Source organism: Solanum verrucosum, unplaced genomic scaffold (genome assembly GCF_900185275.1).
Source record: "Solanum verrucosum unplaced genomic scaffold, falcon-dt-bn FXZP01000263.1, whole genome shotgun sequence".
In the NCBI taxonomy this organism is placed as follows: domain Eukaryota; kingdom Viridiplantae; phylum Streptophyta; class Magnoliopsida; order Solanales; family Solanaceae; genus Solanum; species Solanum verrucosum.
In genome coordinates this window covers 664,754-689,065 of record NW_026020353.1, presented here as the reverse complement: position 1 = coordinate 689,065, position 24,312 = coordinate 664,754, and the positions used below count along the sequence as shown (strand labels likewise).

Genomic DNA, 24,312 nt, shown 5'->3' with positions numbered 1-24,312 from the left:
ATTAAAAGCATGTCTTTAATAATCAAGTATTTAATTGTGGATACTGGATGTTTTCCCTCCATACTTAGTTGAACATCTGTTCTTCCAGAGATTCCAGCATATGACTATAGGGATTGTTTGAATGATTATCGTGTGTGCTGTGTTCTTTCCTGCAATACCACTCCAACAGAAAAGCTGGTTAATTAATGAATTCTGGTACAGCTGGAGTCCCATGCTGCCTGCAAATTATTTCCAGATATGGCCTGCAACATGTCCTTGGAGGAAGATGTGTTTAATATCATCCCATCCCTGCTGAAAACAACAAGAACACTTCACAGGTTCCACTCCAAAATTTGCTAAGGGTTCATTTGTTGGTAATTTATAACGTATTGCTCTCCACAGAAGAAAGGACATTTTAAAAGGTATATGTCTATGCCAAATTTGTGAATTAAGGACTGCAGTAGCCTTCTTCTTCCTGCACATTTCCCAGGCTGATTTACAAGTGAACTCTCCAGCTTCAGTGAGTTTCCAAACTGCAATGTCTCTAACTCCCTGCACAACCTGAAATTTAGTAGTTAGAATAGATGGAATAAGAAGAGGAGGTACCTGTTGTCTCAGTTTCCTTTCATTCCATTGTCCATTTACTAAAAAGTGTGCAATGGTATCATTATTAAGGCTTGATATAAAGGTATTATAAGTAGCTAGAACAACCATTCCTAGCCAGTCATCCCACCAAAAAGAACAACTTCCAGATTTGATTTTCCAGCCTATATTCTCCTCGACTTGAAGCTTGTGTTTCATCATGTATCTCCACATCAATGAATCTCCTGTATTAACCTTTTTTGCCACTGGATGAGCTCTTTGGCAGTATTTGGCTATAAGAAATTGACTCCATAAAGATACTTTAGAACTGAAATTCCACCATTGTTTGTATTGTAAAGAAGTGCAAATGTCTGACAGTCTTCTGATCCCTACCCCACCTTCTGTGTATGGGAAGCTCATTGTGTCAAGAGATGCCCAGTGATATTTCCTTCTATTTTGATCCCTTCCCCAGTAAAATTCAGCAATGATAGTCTCAATGTATTTAATAATAGTACTGGGGGGAGATAGGGCAGCCATAGTATGAATAGGTATAGATTGCAAGGCATGTTTGATCAATGTAATTCTGCCCCCAAAACTAAGTAGTCTTGCCTGCCAGCCACACACTCTTTTGGAAACCTTCTCCACTAAATGAGAATAGTAAATAATCCTTTGTCTACCAATATAAAGAGGACATTCTAGATACGTAATAGGGTTGTTTTTCTATGAAAAAAATAGTCACTTCTTTAATGGTATGGATGATGTCTTGTGCTGTATTATCAGGAACCATAAAATGACTCTTTGCTTTGTTAATAAGCTGGCCAGAGGTACTTTCATATTCCCCTAATCTGTCCATAATAAGCTTCAGGGAATGTCTATCAGTAGATGCAAAAATAATAACATCATCAGCAAAACTTAAGTGATTAATCTGGGGTCCTCTAGTTTCCATAAAGAAACCTGTAATTAATATTCTGATGTAGGGAATTAAGCATCCTAGTCAATACTTCTGCTCCTAAAATAAATAGGGCAGGGGATAAAAGGTCTCCTTGCCTAAGTCCTCTAGTGGAATGAAAGAAACCATGTCGATGCCCATTAATGATTATCGAATACCAATTGTTACTCATAATTCTCTACACTAAATCAATGAATAACTCCCCAAAACCAAATCTCCTAAGTGTCAAACATGTAAATGACCAAGACACTCTATCATATGCCTTGGTCATGTCAAGTTTGATTACAACATTACTTCCTGTATATGATATTTTAATACCATGAGTAATCTCTTGAGCAAGCATTATACTTTCAGTAATACTTCTACCTCTTACAAACCCAGACTGATTGTCTGATAATAATAGAGGCAGAATAGTAGCCAATCTCATGCTCAAAATCTTAGAAATTATCTTGTTAGAGAAATTACTAAGGCTGATAGGTCGAAGATCAGTGAATTTTGTAGGCTGCTCTATTTTTGGCAGTAAAACCAAACATGCATAGACATGAACTTATGCATGATGTTACCACAAAAGAAAGATTGTACAGCTGCTAGTAAATCTTCTTTAATGATACTCCAACAAACTTGATAAAATTTACCTCCAATACCATCAGGCCCTGCTGCTGAGTTTGGGTTCATTGCAAACACAACTTGTCTGAGTTCCTCCATATTAGGAATTGCTTGCAACATCTCATTCTGTTCAGGAGTGACTACTGTAGGAATATTCTGGAGAATTCTGTCATCTATTCTCTCATTCTGTCATTTAAAAATGTTCTGATAATAATCACATGCTGCCTGTGCTATTTGCTGCTCACCTTGTATCCACTCCTCATTATCATTATAAATCTTATGCAAAAATAACTTCTTTCTTCTACCTCTCATCAAAGCATGAAAATATTTGGTATTAGCATCACCATCCTTAAACCATTGTAATTGAGTCTTTTGTTTAAGGATAGATTCTTCCATTTTCAAATGCCTAATATAATTTGCATTCATATGATGAAGTTTCTGTCTACTATCTTCATTGTTGTTTGTCATAAGTTCCTCCTCTGAGTGCCTGATATTTTCCTCAAATTCCTTAACCTCATTAAAGATATCACCATACTCTTTCTTAGACCATTTGCTAACAGTACCTGTTACTCTTTTCATTTTCTGATGCAGTCTCCACATTGGATTACCATTGACACCCTTTTCCCAGCATTGTTGTACTGTTTTTAAAAAAATGCCATTGTCAATCCAAAAATGTAAAAGCTTGAAATATTTGATGTGGCTCTCAATATCCTTAGTCATTTCCATCAACAGGGGACTATGATTAGAACCAACAGAAGATAAATTCTCAATAGTAGTTTGAGGCATAACCTCTAACCATTTATCATTAACCATAGACCTATCTAGCCTCTTCCACACGCTAGCTTCTGCATTCCTTTGATTACACCAAGTGAAAGGAAGTCCTGTGTATCCTAAATCAGTTAATCCACAAGCCTCTATCACTCCAATAAATTCAAAACTCTTATTCATATTGCAAGTTATTCCCCCAAGCTTCTCCTCTATAGATGTGATGACATTGAAATCACCAATTGTACACCAAGGTACTTCCATATTAGCATAAAACAAGAGCCTGTCCCATAAAGATCTCCTCATGTATTCTTTACATTTAGCATATATAAAAGACATCATGAAATTTCTAGACAAATCTGTGTGATGAAATGTTATAGTAATATGTTGATCATGTGTTTCCATAATACGACCAGTGACCTCATTAGACCAAAATATCCAGATTTTCCCATTATCATTACTAACTGCATAATCCATCTGTAATTGACTTCTCACTATATCTATATGAGAGTTATTAGCAAATGGTTCCAGAATAGCAATAATAGATAGATGATGAAGTTTCTTGAGAGTTTGAAGCCTTTCCAGGGATCCTTTGGTATTGATACTCCTAGCATTCCAACACATATCCTTAATCATTAATAACCTATTGATTTGGACCTGGTCATGGGTCTGCTAGAGTTGTCAGCCATGCTGGGAATAGACTGATGAGGGTGGTGTCTAGTTTGCTTCCTTTCTCTTGGGGATAAATCCTGTTGTTCAGTCATTCTTTGAACATCAGAATACTTATCCCGGAAAGTAGAACCAACAACCTGATCAGTATGTTTCATGCTGTTCTCTCCATCCTCATCAGAACCATCCATAGATTGGTTATCAGGATCAAGGTCATCCTCAGAATTAAGAACCCCATAATCATCAGGAATCACCTTAGCCTTATTACCTTTATTGACAACCTGTTCAGCTATAGTTGGCATATTCTGATCTTGATGAGAGAATGGTTCTTCAATCTGTTTGTCTGCAGCTATAACATCTGATTCTTTACCCATACTCTGCTGCAGTCTCATTTTGATAGCCTCTCTTTTCTTTTTACTCAATTTGTCACCAGATTTATTATTAAATCTGCCCTGTTGTTGCCCTGTATCTGTAACCTGTTGAGTGCCAGTTTGTTGTTGATTAGTGATAGGGGCAGCAGGGGCTCTATATTCTCCACTAGGGTCACTATCTACTTCCTCATGTCTAGCATGAGTCAGTTCCCCCCTCACTTTGGAGACCCCTTCCTGCAAGTTAGTAGGTGCCTCCTGACCCTTTCCATCCACACCTCCAACAGCTACCTCAACAATAATATTGTCAACATTAGTAATGGGGTTAGGGGATGGGAGCATTAAGTCAATACCTGTAACAACTTGTCCTGTAGATACTTCCTGTCTTATATTAATCTGAGTTACCTGTGCAGAACTTTTATCCTCCTGTACAGGTCTGTTAATGTTGTCGTGTCCAATGTTTGCTGATTTTCTATTATATTCATCCTAGACTTGCCTTTGAGCTGCAGCTGTCTGAGGTCTGCTATCACTTTTATTGCCTTTGTATTTGTCCAGAACCTCTAAACTAGGTGATGACTCCTGCATATCAAGATTAATATATGTATTTTGTGTAGGAATAGTAGTTATACCTACCTGTTTGATGGACTGGTCTGCTTGTTTGGTATGGTCTCTAGGTGCTTGCGGTTGATTATTGTTCCTTCTCCTTTGTGTTTTCCACTGATCATCCTGTTGATACTGCATGTGCTCCTGATCTCTTTGTTGCTGATTATTATCTTCCTGCTGCTCACTTTCTTTGTGGATTATTATCCTTATCTTTATTATGTTTGTTCCTCACATTCTCCAACTCCTTTTTCTTTTTGTCCTCATCTCTTTGCCTTATGGTACAATCACTCTCCAAGTGTCCTTGATGCTTACCGTAAAAACAATAATCCGGAATGTTATCATACTCTATTTTCTGCCATCTCCCATCAGTGATATCCTCCCCTACATAACCCATCCAAATGTAAGGGGGTCTCTTTTCACTAAGATCAACTTGGACCTTCACCCTTGCTTGACTACCCCTAGTCTTTTTAATAGATGCAAAATCCAAGTATAAAACCTTACCAATAGGTGAAAGCAATCTAGAAACAAAGTCCTTATTATAACAGTGCCAAGGTAGCTCAGGTAATGAAACCCAAATAGGGACTATAGGAGTTTCTTCAGCAGGTTTAAAATTAGGAGTCCACACTTGAATTCTCATTACCTGCCTTGCTATACTCATCCTTTGCTTAGTCCAAACCATATTATAATCCATCTCATTATCAAGATCAATGTATACATGTCTAGAATTAAAATGGGCAATTTTAACTCCCCCAGATAGTTGAGTTTGTAGAATGAAATTATTCCTAATAAGCTCCACTTTAGGCATGGTGTTACTAAATTTCCCAATGAGGGTATATTTGCAAGTGGCTGCTAAATCTTTCATGACCTCTTTTTTCACATACAACACTGCAGGCAGACCATGTTTAGTGGTAATTTCAGGTGCTGTCAATGTAATGGAAACATCACATTTGGCCTGATTATATCTAAGTCTATCAGCATAAGTTTGTACAACAGTATAGGGGGCAGGAGTAGCTAATGGATCAGTTTTGGGAAAATTAGGAATGTTACCAGGAGGACGATCATTTCTAACATTATTTGCATTAACTTTCTGAACTGATTTATCAAAATTACTAGAAATTCTAGGAAAATTCTCCTGATAAACCTGCTGTTGATCAGTTCTAAAGCTAGCCTTAACCGTATTATTTTTCCCTTGTTCTTTAGCAACCCAAATTTACTCATTCTCCTTTCTACGCTGTTCATTACCAGAATTTACAGGAACTTGACTCGCAGGAATCACAGAAGCATGAGATTTATCAGTATGATGTATACCTGTGTTCTTGCTTTGATTCTTGATAAGTTGTTCATCCATATGAGAAGTACTCGATTGGCCCAAATCTTGAACATGTTGCTTTCCTTCCCTATGCTGAATTTCAATTTCCTCTTCGTATTGAATATTTTCCAAATTCATCACCGGAATCCTTGCATAATCGCCATCGCTGACAACTCCACCTTGAGATGAGCTTGAAGCTTCAAAATTATGACTTCCACGACCAGTATGACAATCCCTAATATCAGAATCATCGCGAAACACCTCTATATTGCTTCGATTTTGGTGGCGCCTTTGGGATGAATCGCCCGTCTCCTTCGCCTGTGTATTGCGCTCAACTGGGACGGTGAAATCATGTGGGTTTTGACTATTATATCGATCTTGGAACTGGGAATCTTTTTCGCCTGCCCCTTTTCCTTAAATTTGACACGAATCTTCCATGGATATATGAGCTCGAGTGCCATCTAACTCCCTTTCCATAGCAGTATGAATCGCCTCTTCTCTCACCTGCGAGGAGTTGCAGGATGAAGCTGAAGACGATTCTGGTAACAGAGGATGTATATTTGGCGTGGGCATCACTGTAGAAGGATCTGGTGGCCTGAATCGATCATCTGGCAACATTTTTTCCATTCTATTGATGCTGAAACTTTGTGAATTTAGCCGAGATAGCTAATTTGTTGAAGAATTCTTAGAGAGAAAAAATTCATGAAATGATGAGGGTCTTAGGTTAGAGTGTCAACATTGAATCCTAGGTCAGGTGTTGGTGTCAGGTCTCAGTTTAGAAGTCGGGTCCTGATTCAGGAGTTGGGACTGGATCTTAGATTGGTTGTTAGGGCCGGGTCGTATTCTGATTTGAAATTTGGATCTCAGGTCAAGAGTCGGTGTTAGGTTCCCATTTAGAAGTTAAGTCTTGTACTGGGAGTCGGGTCAGGTGTAAGGGTCGGGTCCTGCTCCGAAAGTCTAACCATAAATAAAAAATATTTCCTAGAAAATATTTTTCATTCACCAGCCAAATATTAAAAAATATTTTTCACTCACCAACCAAGCGTGAGAAAATAAGTGAGAAACCAACTTCTTTTCCAAAAGAACAATTTCTAGGAAAATATTTTTCATGGAAACATTTTGCTTCATACCAAATGGTTTAACTAAATCTAAATGTTCAATTTAAGAGATTCAAAATATAGGAAGAAGTTAAATACTAATTTTTGAAAATGCAATAAACAGAGAAATAAAAGATAATTACTCATTTTAGCTTGAGAGTGTGCCATGTCATTGGGTATATATACATATGACAGAGTATGAGCAGCGAAATTTGATACATATTTGCCTCATCAGTAATCCACAGATATAGTGTAAGAAAATAGTCGGTGAGGAAAAATAGAAAGTGAGAGTATTATAAAATTTTAAGGTGTGCAAAATAAAAGAAGGTTATTCTATCTTAAGTATATAGTAGTCTTTTCAGATTACAAAATGTTAAAATTCTCACGATAATGGTACTATATTGCTCAGCTCAAGTATTATACTTTCCATGCTAAAAGAACATGGTGCCTTGTTACTCTCTTGTTCTTGTTATTTGTCGTGGATATTATTCTCAACACAATTTTTTTTGTTGCTTTTTTCTGCTTGTCTAATATCCATAAGCCTTCTATTTTTGGGATATAGGTGAGGTTGAAACTTTTTAGTGGGTTCAGACAGTGACCAGTGAAAGGGACTTAATATATTGTTGTACATAAATAGTAATAAGCATTTATATCATCCCCTGCTACCCATTATGAGCTCTACTAATTAATTGTTTATAACATCCCATCCTAGCAAAGAAGATGGTAATCTCTAGCACTGAGAATTTGGAGGCCACAGTTGATCAAACAAGTAATTATGACAAAATGAGTGAGTTAAAAGCCTTTGATGATACAAAGGCGGGTGTCAAAGGGCTTGTTAATGCTGGAATCACTAAGATACCTCAAATATTCATTCTACCACCAATAAACAACATAGATTCCTCGGATACATGTGAAACACACTTCATTTTTCCTGTGATTGACCTTTAAGGCATCGACGAGATGGATCCAATCAAGCATAAAGAGATTGTGGACAAAGTAAGAGATGCATCGGTGACATGGGGTTTCTTCCAAGTGGTTAATCATGGCATTCCAATATTTGTCCTTGATGAAATGTTATGAGGAGCCCGACAATTTTTTGAGCAAGTTATCAAGATGAAGAAACAGTATTACACTCGAGATATCGTGAAAAATGTGGTTCATGCTAGCAATTTTGATTTGTATAGCCCTTCTGTTCCAGCTGCAAATTGGAGAGATTACATTTTATTTAAAATGTCTCCTAACCCTTCCAGTCCAGAAGAATTTCCAAGACCATGTAGGTATATGTTTTGAATATGAATTAGAAAGCCAACCAATAATTGAATATGTATTATGCGGTGATAAAAATTGTGATGTGGTGTTTCATTAATTTTACAAAATTGTTGTAGAGAAATACTTATAGACTACTCTAAGCATATGATGGAATTGGCTTGTTCCTTGCTTGGATTATTGTTTGAAGGTCTCGGTCTTGATCGGTCTTGATCGTTGTTATCTCAAAGATATGTATTGTGCGGAGGGGCTTGGTGTTTTGGCCCTTTACTATCCAACATGCCGTCAGCCAGAACTTACCATAGGCACCAACAAACATTCTGACAATGATTTTCTCACAATGCTTCTACAAGATCACATCAGAGGACTTCAAGTGCTTCACCAGAATCAATGTTTTTATGTTCCTCCTACGCGTGGTGCTCTTGTGGTCAAAATTGGAGATCTTCTACAGGCTAGTTTTCTTTTTCTTTTCTAATCCATGTACAATCTATAAGAGTGAATATGCCATTTGCTTATTTTGGTTTATTTTTTCAGCTCATATCAAATGACAAGTACATAAGTGTTGAACACAGTATTGGAAAATAAAGTTGGACCAAGAGTGTCAGTTCCATGCTTCTTCGGCACTGATTCAATGTCATCTTCCAAGCTTTATGGACTGATTACTGAATTGTTGTTAGAAGGCAGCACTCCAAAATATCATGCAACCACAGTGAAAGACTATCGTGAGTATTACTGTAAAAAAGGTCTAGATGGAACTTCTGCATTGTCGCGTTACAAGAACTAATCTTAATGTAATAACTAAATTTATGATGAGATCTGAGAATTTTACTTTTGATACTTGTTTGGATGCTGGTTATTACCTATTGTATTGTATCGTCTTGTTACTTTAAATACAATGTTTGTTTGTAAAGACAACTTAAGTTTTGTTGTATCGTGCTGTTAAATCCTTTGTTATGTAATGACAAAAAGTCCCATTTTATATATGTAAAGAAAGATTTAAAAGCCTTTGATGATGCTAAGGCTGGTATCAAAAAGGAATTGTTGATGCTGAAAACACCAAGTGCGCCACAAATATTCATTCAACCAACTAAAAAGAGGAATCTTTAAGCAGTTGTGAAACAAAGTTCATTTTTCCAGTGATAGATCCAATCAAACATAAGGAGATTGTGGACAAAGTTTGAGAAGCATCGGAGACATGAGGTATATTTTCTTCCACGTCATTGATCATGTCATTCCATTAGTTTTCCTATTGTATAGGGTAAAATCAATTGAATAGATATGGTACTTGATGGAAATAACAAAGAGAGCGGGGATAGTTGGTTACCTGAGAAGGCATTCTCAATAAAGGGAAAGCAAAAAAAATTCTACAGGCCACTAAGGAAGGTTTGGACGCTTATGACATGAACAAAGAGATCAGGTGTGTGGAGGAACTCATACAGGCCTGAAGGCTGCAACAATATCAACTAGAATCACCCATGAACCCTCCGTCATTGGTGTTGGTACTTGAGAAATTACCACAATAATTATATCATCTTTTTAGTTAAATTTATTTTTACTTAGCAGGGTTATCATTTCTCTGAGTATTCCACATCAATTCATTAAAATTATAGACTTATAGTATTGTCATACCTTATTAGCTTTAGCACCTAAAGAAGATGGAGATGAACATGATGAGTTATCCCAAAGAACAAAAAATAGTTCCCCTCCCCTGGATTCATCAAAGCTCTCATATAATATAAAACTAGAAGCACATAAATTCACATAGATTAAATAGAGAAGAAAATCCAACATAATAACTATTGGAAGAAGGAATTTCTCTTCATCTTTTCCTACCTTCTAAAAGTGAAGTTAAAGCCAAAATATATAGGCCACAAAATTGGCCAGAAGGTAGAAAGAAGACATCCAAATTATTAAGTAATATTAAAGCCTTAAAGGATATTGAAATGACCCAAAAAGTTCTTTAAAATGTGCTTCGGAAGTTACCGGAAACTTGTTTAGCTATATATATAATAAAAAAAATCCATTTCGTTTTTCAAAAATCCGACTTCATATTCTTGTTTAGGGGGTCAAATTGAGTGGGAAATGGGTCTAACCCAAATTTTAGAGCAACCGTATCAAAATCCGAAATTTCCAAGTGAAGCCTTTTTCGAGGGTCTACTTTGAAGGGTCATATCTCCTAGAACACAAATTATTGGGTGGCCAATAACATATCCATGGAAAGCCCTTTGAGTTAGCTACCTAACGCACTTCGTTTCACCTCATTCGGAGTTCAGACAAAGAAGTTATGCCCATTTTCGTAAAATCTGTCCGGCAGGAAAGACAATTTCCAGTGAGCGTTTTTACTGTTCACCCGCCTCATTTTTTTTTCTAAGTGTTGGACCATTTTTCCAAAGGACATATGTTATTTCCTATATAACATTAGTTCAATTCCCATCTCTAAAACATTTCCCAAAACACCTCTCCCATACTTAGACACATTTTCTCTCAAGTTCTCTCAAGAACCCTAATCCAAAACCTTCCTCAAGATTGAAGAGACTCTTGCTCCAAGTTCCAAGCTTCCATTGAAGACATTCTCAAGACCTTCATAAAAACTCAAGGTATGTGGTGTTGAACTCATGGGTCCTTCCACCCATAGTGCCTAGACTCTATTCTATTCACTAATTCATGGTTTAAGTTAAGATTCATAAATTAGTCTTGTTCTTTGTAATAATTTCCTGTACATTGAATTTTAAACATGAAAAGTGATTGTTTTGAGCATGTTGTGACTCTAGAACTTGAATCTAAATTTGGAATGGATGTGGAGATTTTCATGTGGTATTGTGGGTGTTAAAATGTGTTGTTGTAGGTTGTTCACTGGTTTGGCTGCATAATTACTACCCTATTTTCCATACTCTTTGATTCCATTACATGCCTTCAAGGTGTTTGACAAAATGTCCAACTATGGAGAATTAATGAATCGATGCTTTAAAGCTTGAGTTATGAGATGTATGGAAATCCAGAGATGTGTTGATGACAAACTAAGCTTGTGTATATGTTCATTCCATACGTGAGATTGCATTAGAGCCTAATGGGAATTTCCTATATAAAGTGTTGCATGACCATGCCCGGTCTGGGGGAAAAGAACCGGACAACCATGTGAGAGGTTTATATCTCACCACCTAGGATGCTTGGGGTGTGACCAACATCAACCATGTGAGAGGTTTATATCTCACCACCTAGGATGCTTGGGGTGTGACCAACATCAACCATGCGAGGGGTTTATACCTTGCCACCAGGGTGTCCGGGTGTGAACGACATCCCCTATCCTAAGTTGGGGTTATAGATTGGTTGGATCATGCATACACATATGATATCTACTATTAGTATAGATTTACTTAAACATGTTTTGACTTCACTTTGATCATGCATCCTCATATTGTTATTCATAATGCCTATGAAACTATTTCTTGTATTTCGATTGTGTCTTTGTCTATTGTTGTGTTGCACCCCGCATACTTAGTACATTCCAAGTACTAACGCATATTTTGCCTACATGATGTCACCATGTAGGGATCGGAGCTACTCTTGATCCTTCTCTCCATTCACGTGGCTAGTACGGTGCTTATCCGAGTTGTTGGTGAGTCCTCAATGATTCGAGGGCTATGTTATGTTTTCTACTCCTATGTTTTGAGACTTTAGCTTGCAATCGTATTTTGACTATGAGGGGAGCCGGTAGTATGTCATAGCCCCGTCCTATCTATGTATGTAGAGGTGTGCGTTGGACAAGTATTTTGTAAATGAGCTTGACTCTTGTTCTATGATGTCATTTTGAAATGGTTTGCCCTTAGTCCCTATTTCCCGTTAATTAATGTTGATTGTACTTCCGCGACCGATGAAGTGTGATGACAAGTTTGAGAGGCTTGTTTGGGGTTCCTTCGGGTTCCTCATTCGCCATGTCACGTCTAGGCCCTAGGCTTGGGTCGTAACAGATATGCAATGCATATGAATTGTCTATAGTAAATTGCAAACATTGAATTAGTAATCAGGATAAGAATTCAAAGAGTTCTTGTTCAAAACTTGTAAAACTTAAAATTTCATATCCGCATCTCATTTTGGACGAAACTCGACTCCTTCAACAATGAGTCCCCTTTTGTAAATACGATTCATCTCAAACAATCTTGCTTCAATAGGACCGTCAGTGCCTTTCTTGCTATCAAAATATCCCAATTTTACTTCCATCCATCCGTCTCTTCTCAATTTTGGGATATCCCCACTTTCTTGCAATCTTGGAAGGTGCACGGTGTTGGCCTGATTTTCAGTATCAATTTCACTCTCATAATTAACAAACCAAATACTTGATTTAGCAGATTCAAGTCTATAATCGCACCTATTTACCAACTTGAACACCAAATAAGCAGCATATTCTGTCTTTGGTGACAACATTTCTGTGCCTATTGTTCCACGAATATCCAATTGATGCCCAACGATAAGATATGCCACTTCAGAGAATATGCAAAAGCATTACAAGAAACATTTGTAAGGAAAGTTTTTATATATATATATATATATATATATGTAGGGCTTTAGCTCTTTAGTAGATGTACCATATGCGAATGTAAAAAAATAAAATTAAAGGATTGAGTCTTACATGATATTATTCAATTAAATTTTTATAGCAGTTTTTTATTTTTACCATCAAATCATTGACAAGAACCAACGCACCATGTCTATGTCATATAAAGACCATTATCGGTGGGGTAGTTAAGACATTCCTATTATAGGCGTCTCCATTCAAGGGCATGAACCACCTTTACTAAACTATAGATGAATATTAACCATCGTTGTTGTGTGCTAATTGACCTTCGTAAATCATATCATATAATATTATTTTACTATACTATGCTAATAGAAAGAAGCTCTTAACTTGAAAGTTGGAGTATTAACCTTTAGCTACTCAGGAAGCATTTTCTACTAAGATTTTTTTCATATCCAGAGTTCGATCATGAAACCTCTAGTGTAAAGAGGAGCAACCTCATCCATTGCCCCACATTCTTTGATATTTGTTCTTAGTTGTTAGGTTAATCTAACATCTCCTATCCCAATTCATTATCTGTGCAAATTTTCCAAGTTGAGCCACTATCAGTTATGGAGTCATAATTAACAGTTAGTATCTTTTACTACCCAATATGAATATGCATATAGAATAGATAGTGTAATTTATGATTTTTTGTATCCAGAACAAATTGCCATAATGTATGATTAAGTGCATATTAAAATGAAGGTAGTAATTATCCATAATTGTAGGTTACACATAAATGAAGGTAATATCATCTTTTACATTCCAATATTTATTCGCTTGTCCTTTAAGTTTCTACTATTACAATAGCATTTATGTATAGCTTTTGGATTGTATTTTCTATAAGTAAGACATCAAAGTGTCAAATCTTTTGATTCTTTTCCCTTTTGTCCACAACAATCTATTCTTTTTTACTGTTATACTTTGTTCAGCTTCAGCAATAATGTCTCGGTAATTTCTTTTTCAATAAAAACTTAATTTTTTACCAATTGCAACTATTCGGGTTCTTATATATCTATGAGCTAACTTGGAATATTTTATTGTACGCTATCTATCAAGTTAAGTGATTGGTGTTCGATCTCCAAGCTTTGGAGCACCAAGCTTCAATGACATAATTCATAGAGAGGAAGAAGTCAGTGTAAAGGGAAGAGGAAAGAAAGCAAACTATTTTATTAAATAAAACCTCTCAAAGGAAAACGTATTTGTAGATCAATGAAGTGCATTCTATTGAACTAGTTTCCTTCCTCTAGTGGTTCTCCTGATACCAAAGTACTATGATAGCTCAAGTAGGTGAAAATAAATGATCATCTAGTATTTTATTTTATTTTAGATTCACCAAAATTTAAAATCTAATATTTTATAATTTTTTATCCACTTTATTGATTGCCACACTTATTGCATTAGATTGTTTATTTTAAACTTTTTTTGTTGGGTAGGGGGGAAATATAAAGTCTCAATTTTTATTCTATTTCTCTCTCCAAAGTTTAGGTTATTCAAATTGAACAATATGTCATTTGAGTGCTTGCTATCTATTATATTATATTGTATCATATTTTTATTTTAATTACAATATTTATATTAATTGTTATTTCGATTTTAATCTATTATATCATTAAATACATCGTTATGTAAAGATGAAAGTCTCAATTTCTATAATGAATAATTTGGTGTCGTGTGTGTCTTTACTATAATTTTATTTTCTTATTACTTTATAATCCTATTTTATCAAAGTCTATACCCTTTCTGTATAAGAACTTTACCACGTGTGCTATTTTTTCTTTATAATATTGTAGGTTTATAATCTTCAATTGTTGATGTGTGGCATAATATAACATGGAAAATAATCTATCCAAACATTATTTCATTAAAATAATACAATATGAAACTATATTTGTGTAGTAACCATCCAAACAAGTAAGATGAAAATGTTTTTGTTTTTTCTTTTTTCAGAGTTTTTTTCTTGATAAACATAGCGGAAAGAAGTCTTTTATGATAGCATCGAGAGAGCTCATAATTTCAGATAGTGATGATGCATACTCTTGGCAATGGGTTCAACGTCCCGATTCCAGGTTCATCTCTTTTTATTTTCTTAATTTGATCATTTTTTAATTATATATGGACAATTAAATTCACTTAATATAAGGAGAAATTCTAGTTTAATAACAAAGAGAGTTCATAGATTATTTTAGCTCATGAGTTTAAGCCCTCAGTGTGACACCTTGTATTTTTTTTATCTCTATATATGAATTTTTGACTATGCCACTCTCTGGTACATGTGTTGATGAGAGGTAGAAACATCTGAACATATTAGTTAAGGATTCATCTTAATCCAATACTTTCATACCGAAACATGAATTTATGTGTAAAAACTCATGATAAATAAAATAACTAGTAGATATGAGCCCACAACATTAAAATAACAAGTTAAATATTAAGAACCTTGAAATTTAATCCATATAGATTAAATATTTATTTTGCCTCCTGTGAGAAGTAGCATGTATCGATAAATAATTTAGGTATGTACACACAATTGATATTAAAATAAAAAATAAATAAAATCATAAAAAATAACCACATCAAAATGAAATTTTACCAGTTTGCCTCCATCAAGAAGAATGGGAGAATCACACAAACGAAAAAAGAGCTCCTTTTTGGTGTTGCAAACAAGAGGAAACCCAGATCTATCAATTATTTCTTGATAATCAGGGGGCAAAAATCTTCCCCAAATTTCATCTGATTTAGCAACAAATTTGAATCTTTTGGATAAAATTATCGATCTTACTGCATCTGCTGGAGTTGTTTTTGAAATGATTTTAAATTTGCAACCTTCTGACAAGCTTTCAGAATAATCAATCGGAGCATTGAAGTTGGAAGAATTCATGTCACAACTCATATAAAAATATACAATAGTTACTTTTGTTCAAAACTTTGTATGTGAAAAAATAATCTAAGGGGATTTTTTTTTAGAGATTTATATAGTGAATTATTGTAATAAGTACAAATAAACATGATTTTATGTTTTTCTACTGTAGATTGACTATATAGTATACTAAAATGTTACTTTATATTAACTCCTTCCTTACTCAAATTAGTGCTCCGCCATTATTTACCCTAATAGGACTTTAAATATTGAAAAACACCTTCACACTGCATAAATTTTATTATTTAATTATTTAAGAAAAAATAATAAAAAAGACAATCAATTCACCAGCATGAGTTTACAACAAAAACTATAAATATAAAACTTTTTGCTTCTTGGAAGAAAGTTTAAATAATTAATCTCTCATTTGGTCATAGAATTTGAAATTAAAACTTGAAATTTATTTTTTGAAAAAAAATGAATTTTAACCAATATTTAGAGAACTATAAAATATTTGAAGATCTTATCAAATTTCATGGTCAAATACAATCCAAAAAAGGAAAGAAAATAAATAATATACTTTAAATATTTTGTGCACTAAATCCTTCATTATATAAATTATATAATACACTATATTTGTATAATAAAGTAAATAAGCACAACATACATTTTTTGTAGGTATCAAATTTCGATCAATTTTCATTTAATTTATTCTAGGAGTAGTACTCTTTTTTTATTGTGTACAAATGATAATATATATATATATATATATATATATATATATTATTTATTTTTAATTTTTTTTTTATGCTTCTGAATAACTATAAAATAGAAGATGAGGAATATTATCAACCTTTTTCATTTGCAATTATCTTAATACTAGGTAATTTACCCGCGCTCGCGGGCATAGATAATTTTTCTAAGCTTTTGAACAACCTTTCCAATAATCGACTATTATAAGAAAAACAAGTAAATTTTAGTAGGTTTGAAGAACATTCAACAGAAATTAAATGATTTGACATTATCACATATCTCAAGAATTGTAAATATATAATGTGATTAAAAATATCTTGATATCTAATCATTTTTATCTTTTAAATAATTTATCATAATATATGTTTGATGATATAATTGTCTTGTTAAAACTGAGTGATGTTTTTATGTAGCGATTAAACATCATTTTTTCTATTTTTTTGTACATGAAAAATATAGAATCTAATAATTTTATGATTAGAATAACTCCTTGCGAGAAAAAAATTATGTGAAACTTTTCAATAATCAATATTAGTTATAAATAAGTTAAGACCGTTAAAAATGAACACCACAACAACATAAGTAAAATTTTGTAGAGACAATCTACTTGTCTGAGGTCAAACAAGTATTAGAAATTCATTTTTCATTAAACTGCTGCTTTGAAGTCCCTTCTAGATGCTTCATCAATGCAACTTTATGACTTTTTTAAAAATATGTATGTCTAATTGTTGCATTATGAAAGTACGAGTAGATCAAACTGTTGGATTCTAGACTCGTGTTAAATAAATATTCTCGAACATTAAAAAAATAAATATAAGTCTAACCTAGATAACTCAAATGCTCAACAATGACTTGGGACATGTAGGACAACAAATCTATGTTAATAGACATATCTTTTGTAGCTTAAGATATTACTTTTATTTAGAGCAGGTTTTCTTTCATATTCTTCAAATTAAGCTTGTCGAAAATAGTCATAACTCACACCAAAAATATTTAGAAGAGCCGAATGAGAAGGAAAAAAAGAAAAAAACATTAAAAGGAAGAAAACTTTGTCCAAGTGAGATCATATACATACAAAAAAAAAAAAATCAATAAAATTTTTAGGAGACAACAAAACAGCAAGAAAAACCATACATTAAAAGGGAGTAAACTATGAGATATCCAATGATGATAACAAATCATTCTAACAAATCATTCTAACCAGAAAAGTTGTCATGTTTTGAAATAACATACCTCAAAAAATTGACCAACACTTCAATCAACTTTCAATCCTTTAAGTACTCATAATATCCATTGATAAAAATAGATAAAAACAACATAAAAACAAAAAAAAAATGGGCACACAAAGTTATTAATTCTTAGAGGATTTTTCTAAAGAACACAAAATATCATCCTTGTATAGGAAGGAATGACGTTGCTGATGAAGAAAGTAGAGATTTGTAAGGGCTTTTTTATTGTACCTTCAACAATTCTAGAAGAGAAAACTTGCTTGAATACTCAATTAACATTTGTTATTTAATTTGTAATAACAAATACTTATAACAATAATTTTGCAGAAACATAAACAACAAAGTTTCAAGCATGTACTAAAAAATAACAATTAATAATATAAGCATAAATTAATTACTGTAAAAGAAATACCAGGATCTGTAACAATAGAATGAAACAGAATGAAAAAAATCGAGCTCACTGAATGCACAATGTCCCCTTAAGGAATTATTCCCCTCTAGTACCCGAGGTTTAAAGGAATAGATCCTCTCAGGATATAACGATTTTATTCACCAGTGTATTGATACAAAAACAATGGTGTCAGTGAGTCATTCAACATGAGCAAAGTACACAAATATTTAATTGTCCAGAAGACCGAAGAAGAAGTTCAAAATTTTTGTTGTTTTAAAATGAGAGGAAATTCCTCTATTTATAGACAACAAAGGGTAGTGTGAACAAATGCTTATTGTGTCTTATCGGAAAGGTCACAACTCTTTGGGAAAGTTACAATCCTTCAGAAAGGTCACAACCTTTGATAAAAGTCACAACTTTTCACAAAAGTCGCAACTTTTCATAAAAGTCACAACTTTTCATAAAAGTCGTAACTTTTCATAAAAGTCGTAACTTTTCATACAAGTCGCAACTCTTCATAAAAGTCACAACTTTTCATAACAGTCATAACTTTTCATGAAAGGGGAAGGCTAGTTTTGGAAATAAAATAAATTAAAAGAGAATCCTGGTTTGTGAATGTGTCACGTAGGCGGGCCTAGGGTTCTCTTATATATATATATGTGTGTGTGTGATTTAAAATCTTGAAATTAAATAAATTTGGGAAATTACTTAAAATCCACTCAAACTTCAATCAAAATTGCTATTATACACTTTAATTTTGGGAAGATCATATTAACCCCTTATTTTATTTTAAATAAAAATTTTAGGATTCCTGTAGTGTAAGGAGAAAATTACATTTTATCCCTACTCTTTCTCAATTTACAAAAATCTCCTAAAATTGATGTTATTAGGATACAACATATTCTTTCAGATACATCACATTTGATACATTATGCGAGTAGTTTGTTGAGATTAAAAAGGAAATTAAATATAAAATTATATGTTAGCTCCCCAAATCATGCAAATCAAATTGATGTCAATCTCTCTCAAATAATTGCTCCAAAGAATTCAAATTTCAAATTTTCTTCTCTCAAATCTGTCCCAAATCGTAATAGATTCAAAAGAAATCGACAATTTTATATAGTTATGTATCATTTGAAAATACTATGAATATGATATACACTAATTTATTTATAAAACGGTGTTACAGATACTTAACAACGTGTGATATATCACAATATCTGATATATAACAAAGTTATGTATGATATACATAACTATGAATATGATACAAACTGATTTTGTTATAAAACATTTTTATGAATCAATAGTAATATTTGATAGTGTCTACAGATACATAACATTATACTAGTTGAATAAGGTTTGGTGTATGTATCAGTAGTAAAAGATAACGAATTTTGTAATAGTTGTGTACCCAATAGATAATTATGAACATGATACATACTAATTTTTGTTTCAATAAATAAGGGTTATGCATCAAAACTAATATTTGAAAAAAGGGAAAATGCATAAGTACCCCCCAACCTATGCCCGAAATCCCAGAGACACACTTAACCTTTACTAAGGTCCTATTACCCCCGAACTTAATTTATCTATAATATTCTACCCCTTTTCTGCCTACGTGGCACTATCTTGAAAAAAATGTCAACATGCACTGGGCCCACAAAGATAGTGCCACGTAGGCCAAAAAGGGGTAGAATATTACATATAAAATAAGTTCGGAAGGGGTAATAGGACCTTAGTAAAGGTTAGGTGTGTCTCTGGAATTTCGGGTATAGGCTGGGGGGGTACTTATGCATTTTCCCTAGAAAAAATGATATATTGTACATGATAAAATTATAATTCATTATAAAGGTGAAGCTAATAAATTATACATTAATTTAAGAATCAAAATCAACTAGATATATTAAAAGATCTGTTGAAAACAACAAATAATCAAAAAAGAAAATCAACAATTTGATCTGCTAAAAGAAAAATAATATGATGAAGAAATCCTTCCACACTCTCTCCTTTGCTCTGTTTCAACTCTTGTAGCTTTTTTCCGCTATAAACAATGGCGTCACCCATGGATCTTGACTCAAAGCCCTTACCAGAGCCACCAACAACTCTTGATAAAATTGCAATGTATCATAATGTTGAAACGAATGCTTTATAAATTAATTTAAGAAACAAAAACATCTAGATACATTAAAAACAGAATCCATATGTACCAGAAAAAGATGAGCTAAAAATAAGAAAAAAGTCAATAATATGATCTACTGAAAGTAAAAAAATAATAATGAAGAAATCCTTCTACACTTTATCTTTTGCCTCCTGCAGAGGTAGCATGTATCGATAAATAAATTAGGTATGTACACACAATCGATATTAAAATAAAAAATAATTAAAATCATAAAAAATAACCACATCAAAATGGAGTTTTACCAGTTTGCCTCCACAAGAAGAATGGGAGAATCACACAAATGAAAAAAGAGCTCCTTGGTGTTGCAAACAAGAGGAAGCTCAGATCTATCAATTATGTCTTGATAATCAGGGGGCAAAAATCTTTTCAAACTTGTCACGCGCCGAGCCTACATCCTGAACGTGGACTGCACTCGAGAACCATTGTTGGCCCCAAGCGAACCCTTGGCATGGCTCAACTCTCAGCGGAAGACTTACTCAACAATAAATGAACTTCAAAAGTAAAGATTTACTTTATGTCTCAAAATAGATACTAAGAATATTTTAAATAAAACATTCACGGGCCAAAAGAGGCAACTCAAGTCTTAAACATTGAACACTATAAATGAAAAGACTCCTCAACTACTACTGTCTATCTATGAAGCCTCTAATAACTATGATGGTAGTTGGGACAAGACCCACGACATCCGAACAAAACTGAAAGATATAACTGGAATCCTCCAGAAGAAAGGAGGTTCACCGAAGCTTACTCGAACTGCAAGTGGTATTAAGGAAGCACCTGTTGATGACTCTGGTTACCTGTATCTGGATCATGAAAGATGAAGGCCTAATTGCGTGAGTACATGGAATGTACGAGCATGTAAGGGAACCTCTAAACCACAGAAATAAGCTTGAACGGTTAAAAAAGAAGAACATACTCACCTCACCTCAACTCAACTCAACTCAAGGATACTCAAACTCAAAAGTATTCAACTCATTTCAATATAAAAGCAACAGTAAAGATGCATTGTAAAGAAAACTTTTAAAAACAGAAGAGAAGAACTCAATGTATTTAAAAATACAATAATAACTCTTTTACTCTTATTTGAGAGATTCTCTAACCGACAACCATCACTATGAGCTATGTGATGATACAATGTCAAGCCCACGCTGCCAGAACTATCCTATACCATGCCGGAGTATATGAAATCCTCAACTAAATGGATCCACTAAGCTATGCTTAAAAAGCAATATGGAATCTCTAAAAAGTATGACCCTTTCTACCCACGTGGCATACATGGTTTAAGAGAACTTTGAATAGTCTGAACTCGTCCCCATATCGGTGCTCAATACTACTCCCAATAATATTACACATGCTCAAAAGGTTCTCTTAAAAGAGATAGTGTTCAAAAACTCCTCATGAACTCATTTGGAAATCGAAGTTTCCTCTCATTTTAAAAGTAAGGACATTTACTGTTGGGATTACTTAGTTCCCATATTCATTTTGAAAAATGAAAATCAACTCTCCCTATCCTCATACTCAAGTACTCAAGTGTCACGAACCAGACTATCGTGATTAGCACCCACACTAACCCTCCGGTGGGAGAACCACTACTACAACTCAAACCAAGCAACTAACCAAAAACCAAGACATTTAAACTACGAAAACAGATGAATTAACTAACAAATGCGCAAATTTAACCCCTAGAACCTGAAAATCAATGTACCAAAACTCTACTAACAACAAGTCTAAAAACAAGGGGTACAACCCCGAAACTAAACAACAACTTAAACCAATAGTCTGAGTCAGAAAAGAATGGACTTAAACAAGAGAGACCATGGCAGCCTGAAAGAACTGACTCACCCTTGAATCGCTCAATAGTCACCTAGCTGAGGTCATTCAATTGCCACCTGAAGATGCCCTGTACTCAACAAAGAAAGAGCAAGTGTAGTATCAGTACACAACCACAATGTACTGGTAGGATCACGCGGCTATCCCATTAAGTGTTACATACATTAGTCAATACAACAATATAATCACATGCACATATCAAACATATACAATACCATCAACATATATGAACAATGAACAACCTCACGATTCTAACATATCATAGTTATATCAATTCAGAGCAACATACCGTCTTCCAATATCAATCATCATTAGATATCAACGAACTATCACAAGCAAATACACAACACAATCTGATGGTCCTCTCACGGAACCTAATTCAATGGTCCTCTTACGAAACCCAAACCCAAACAGTTAGCATACCGGTTCGTGGTACCCGATCCAAGTTAGTGTGCTGGAACGTGGCAGCCAATCGCATATTTATGCCAAAACGTGGCAACTGATCCAATGTTTATGCTAGAACGTGGCAACCAATCCCATATTTATGCTGGAACGTGGCAACCGATCCTAGTTAGTTATGCCGAAACGTGGAAACCGATCCATTCAACAAACCACAATCACAATCACAATGTATATTCTCACAATCATACAACAAGAGGTGATTCATGACATACAATTATTCAATTATCCTCATTTACAATTAGGGTGATCAATAATATAACATTCGTATACATATATGCATTATAATGAAGCAATTACAAATATATATCACCCCAACATGAAATCACAACCATCACCTACTTCGAATCCAAGCTTGAATCCCCTAAGGCAGTTGAATCTTCCCTTTCCAAATTCTTCCCGCTTGTTGGTGGTCTAAAAACATACAATTAACGCAAGGATCAACAATCAATGGTCTAATTATCCGGATTATATCAAACCCAATAACCCTAGAATAAACCCAAGTTACTAATACACAATATAGGGTTGTTTCCACCATAGAATCTTTAACAATGCCCCCCCCATCAATACTCACCCATTCTATTATGTTCTATGGATCGAAAAATGGATTCGGGGAGTGAAAAGCTTACCTTAAGCCTCAAGAATGGTGAAAAACGTGTACGAGTCGTTTGGGGGGTCGTTCCTTAGCTCTAAAAGTCGAAAAGTGCATAATGAGGTCATTTAAGGGTTTATTAACGACCTTAATTCACATCAGGCCTGCCACAACGGCCACCACCTCGCCACAGCTGCCACGCCAAAGCTGCAAAACCCAGCTCCAAAGCGACACTCTCGAGATAGAGAATTATTTCAAGAATTCCAAAATTCCCATTTCAGAACACACCTCTAACCCACGATGCTCAGTAAATACCCTTTACCCTAAGATCGATTCCGAGAGTTCTACTTGCCTGAATTTAATTCCGTAAAGTTGTACGGATTCCTTAACGAGTTATCTAACTACTTATGTAGTCAAAAACATAATTAACTCACCCGGTTGTTACCAAATTTCACTAAACCTTAATGACTCCGATTTCGTCCAAATTTGGACTAGGTTGAGAAAATCCAACTACTACCAAAAAGTTTTCTGACCCCAATTCTTTCTCCATTGGCTTTTCCATAATGACGGAAATCAGGTCGTTACAATAGATACCAATATACCCATCACTCGTCCCCGAGTGATCAACTAGGAAAGACTGATTAAAGTAAGGCTAGAGTAGTATCTGAATCGTCGAATTACTGGGGATACTTGTCTCGCATGCTCTTCTTACCGCATCTCATTACCACCTAAGGGTTTCACATCTCCAACCTCAAACCAACCAATTGAATACCTACACATCCTCCCTTACAATGCCTCAATGAAGTCATCTCAACATTTGTGTGATAAATATTGTTATATGTAAACTTAACTAATCAACAAAATGATTCCCAACAACAACCAAAATTGATCGTACACACGTCTGCCACATTTTAGCAAGGATCTTGACACAAACATCATGACTAATCCTTTCTCACATAAGCATGATAACATTCTAAATCAATACTCGCTACAATTAGAAGTGAACCTGAACCAACCAACAGACACTTATAATACCCAACAATCATAGTTTTCAACAACATCTCCATCTCACAACATAAATTCCCATGAGCTTAAGTTATAACCAATTTGATCTTTAGAAATCAGATACTCGTCGAGAGATATGTCCAAGCATACAACCCCTCTAACAACACTATCGAAATGTTAGATTTAGGAATTGTAGCTTACCTCTTAAGAACTATAGAATTGGACCCAATGATCCTCACATTCAACCACAAATAATCGATACAT

General features: G+C 34.3%; 1 protein-coding gene and 1 pseudogene across 1 annotated transcript; one reads left to right on the top strand and one right to left on the bottom strand.

Moving 5' to 3' along the window:
• The first annotated feature begins 7,647 nt into the window (after positions 1–7,647).
• On the top strand, positions 7,648–8,977 carry LOC125837600 (1-aminocyclopropane-1-carboxylate oxidase homolog; annotated as a pseudogene).
• Positions 8,978–12,279: 3,302 nt separating this feature from the next.
• Positions 12,280–15,629, bottom strand: LOC125837599 (F-box protein PP2-B11-like). Its single transcript, XM_049516688.1, has 2 exons — positions 15,350–15,629; positions 12,280–12,671 (listed from the first exon to the last, which is right to left on the bottom strand). The coding sequence occupies exons 1-2, from the start codon at positions 15,627–15,629 to the stop codon at positions 12,280–12,282; spliced, it is 672 nt and encodes a 223-aa protein (XP_049372645.1).
• Between the last annotated feature and the right edge of the window lie 8,683 nt (positions 15,630–24,312).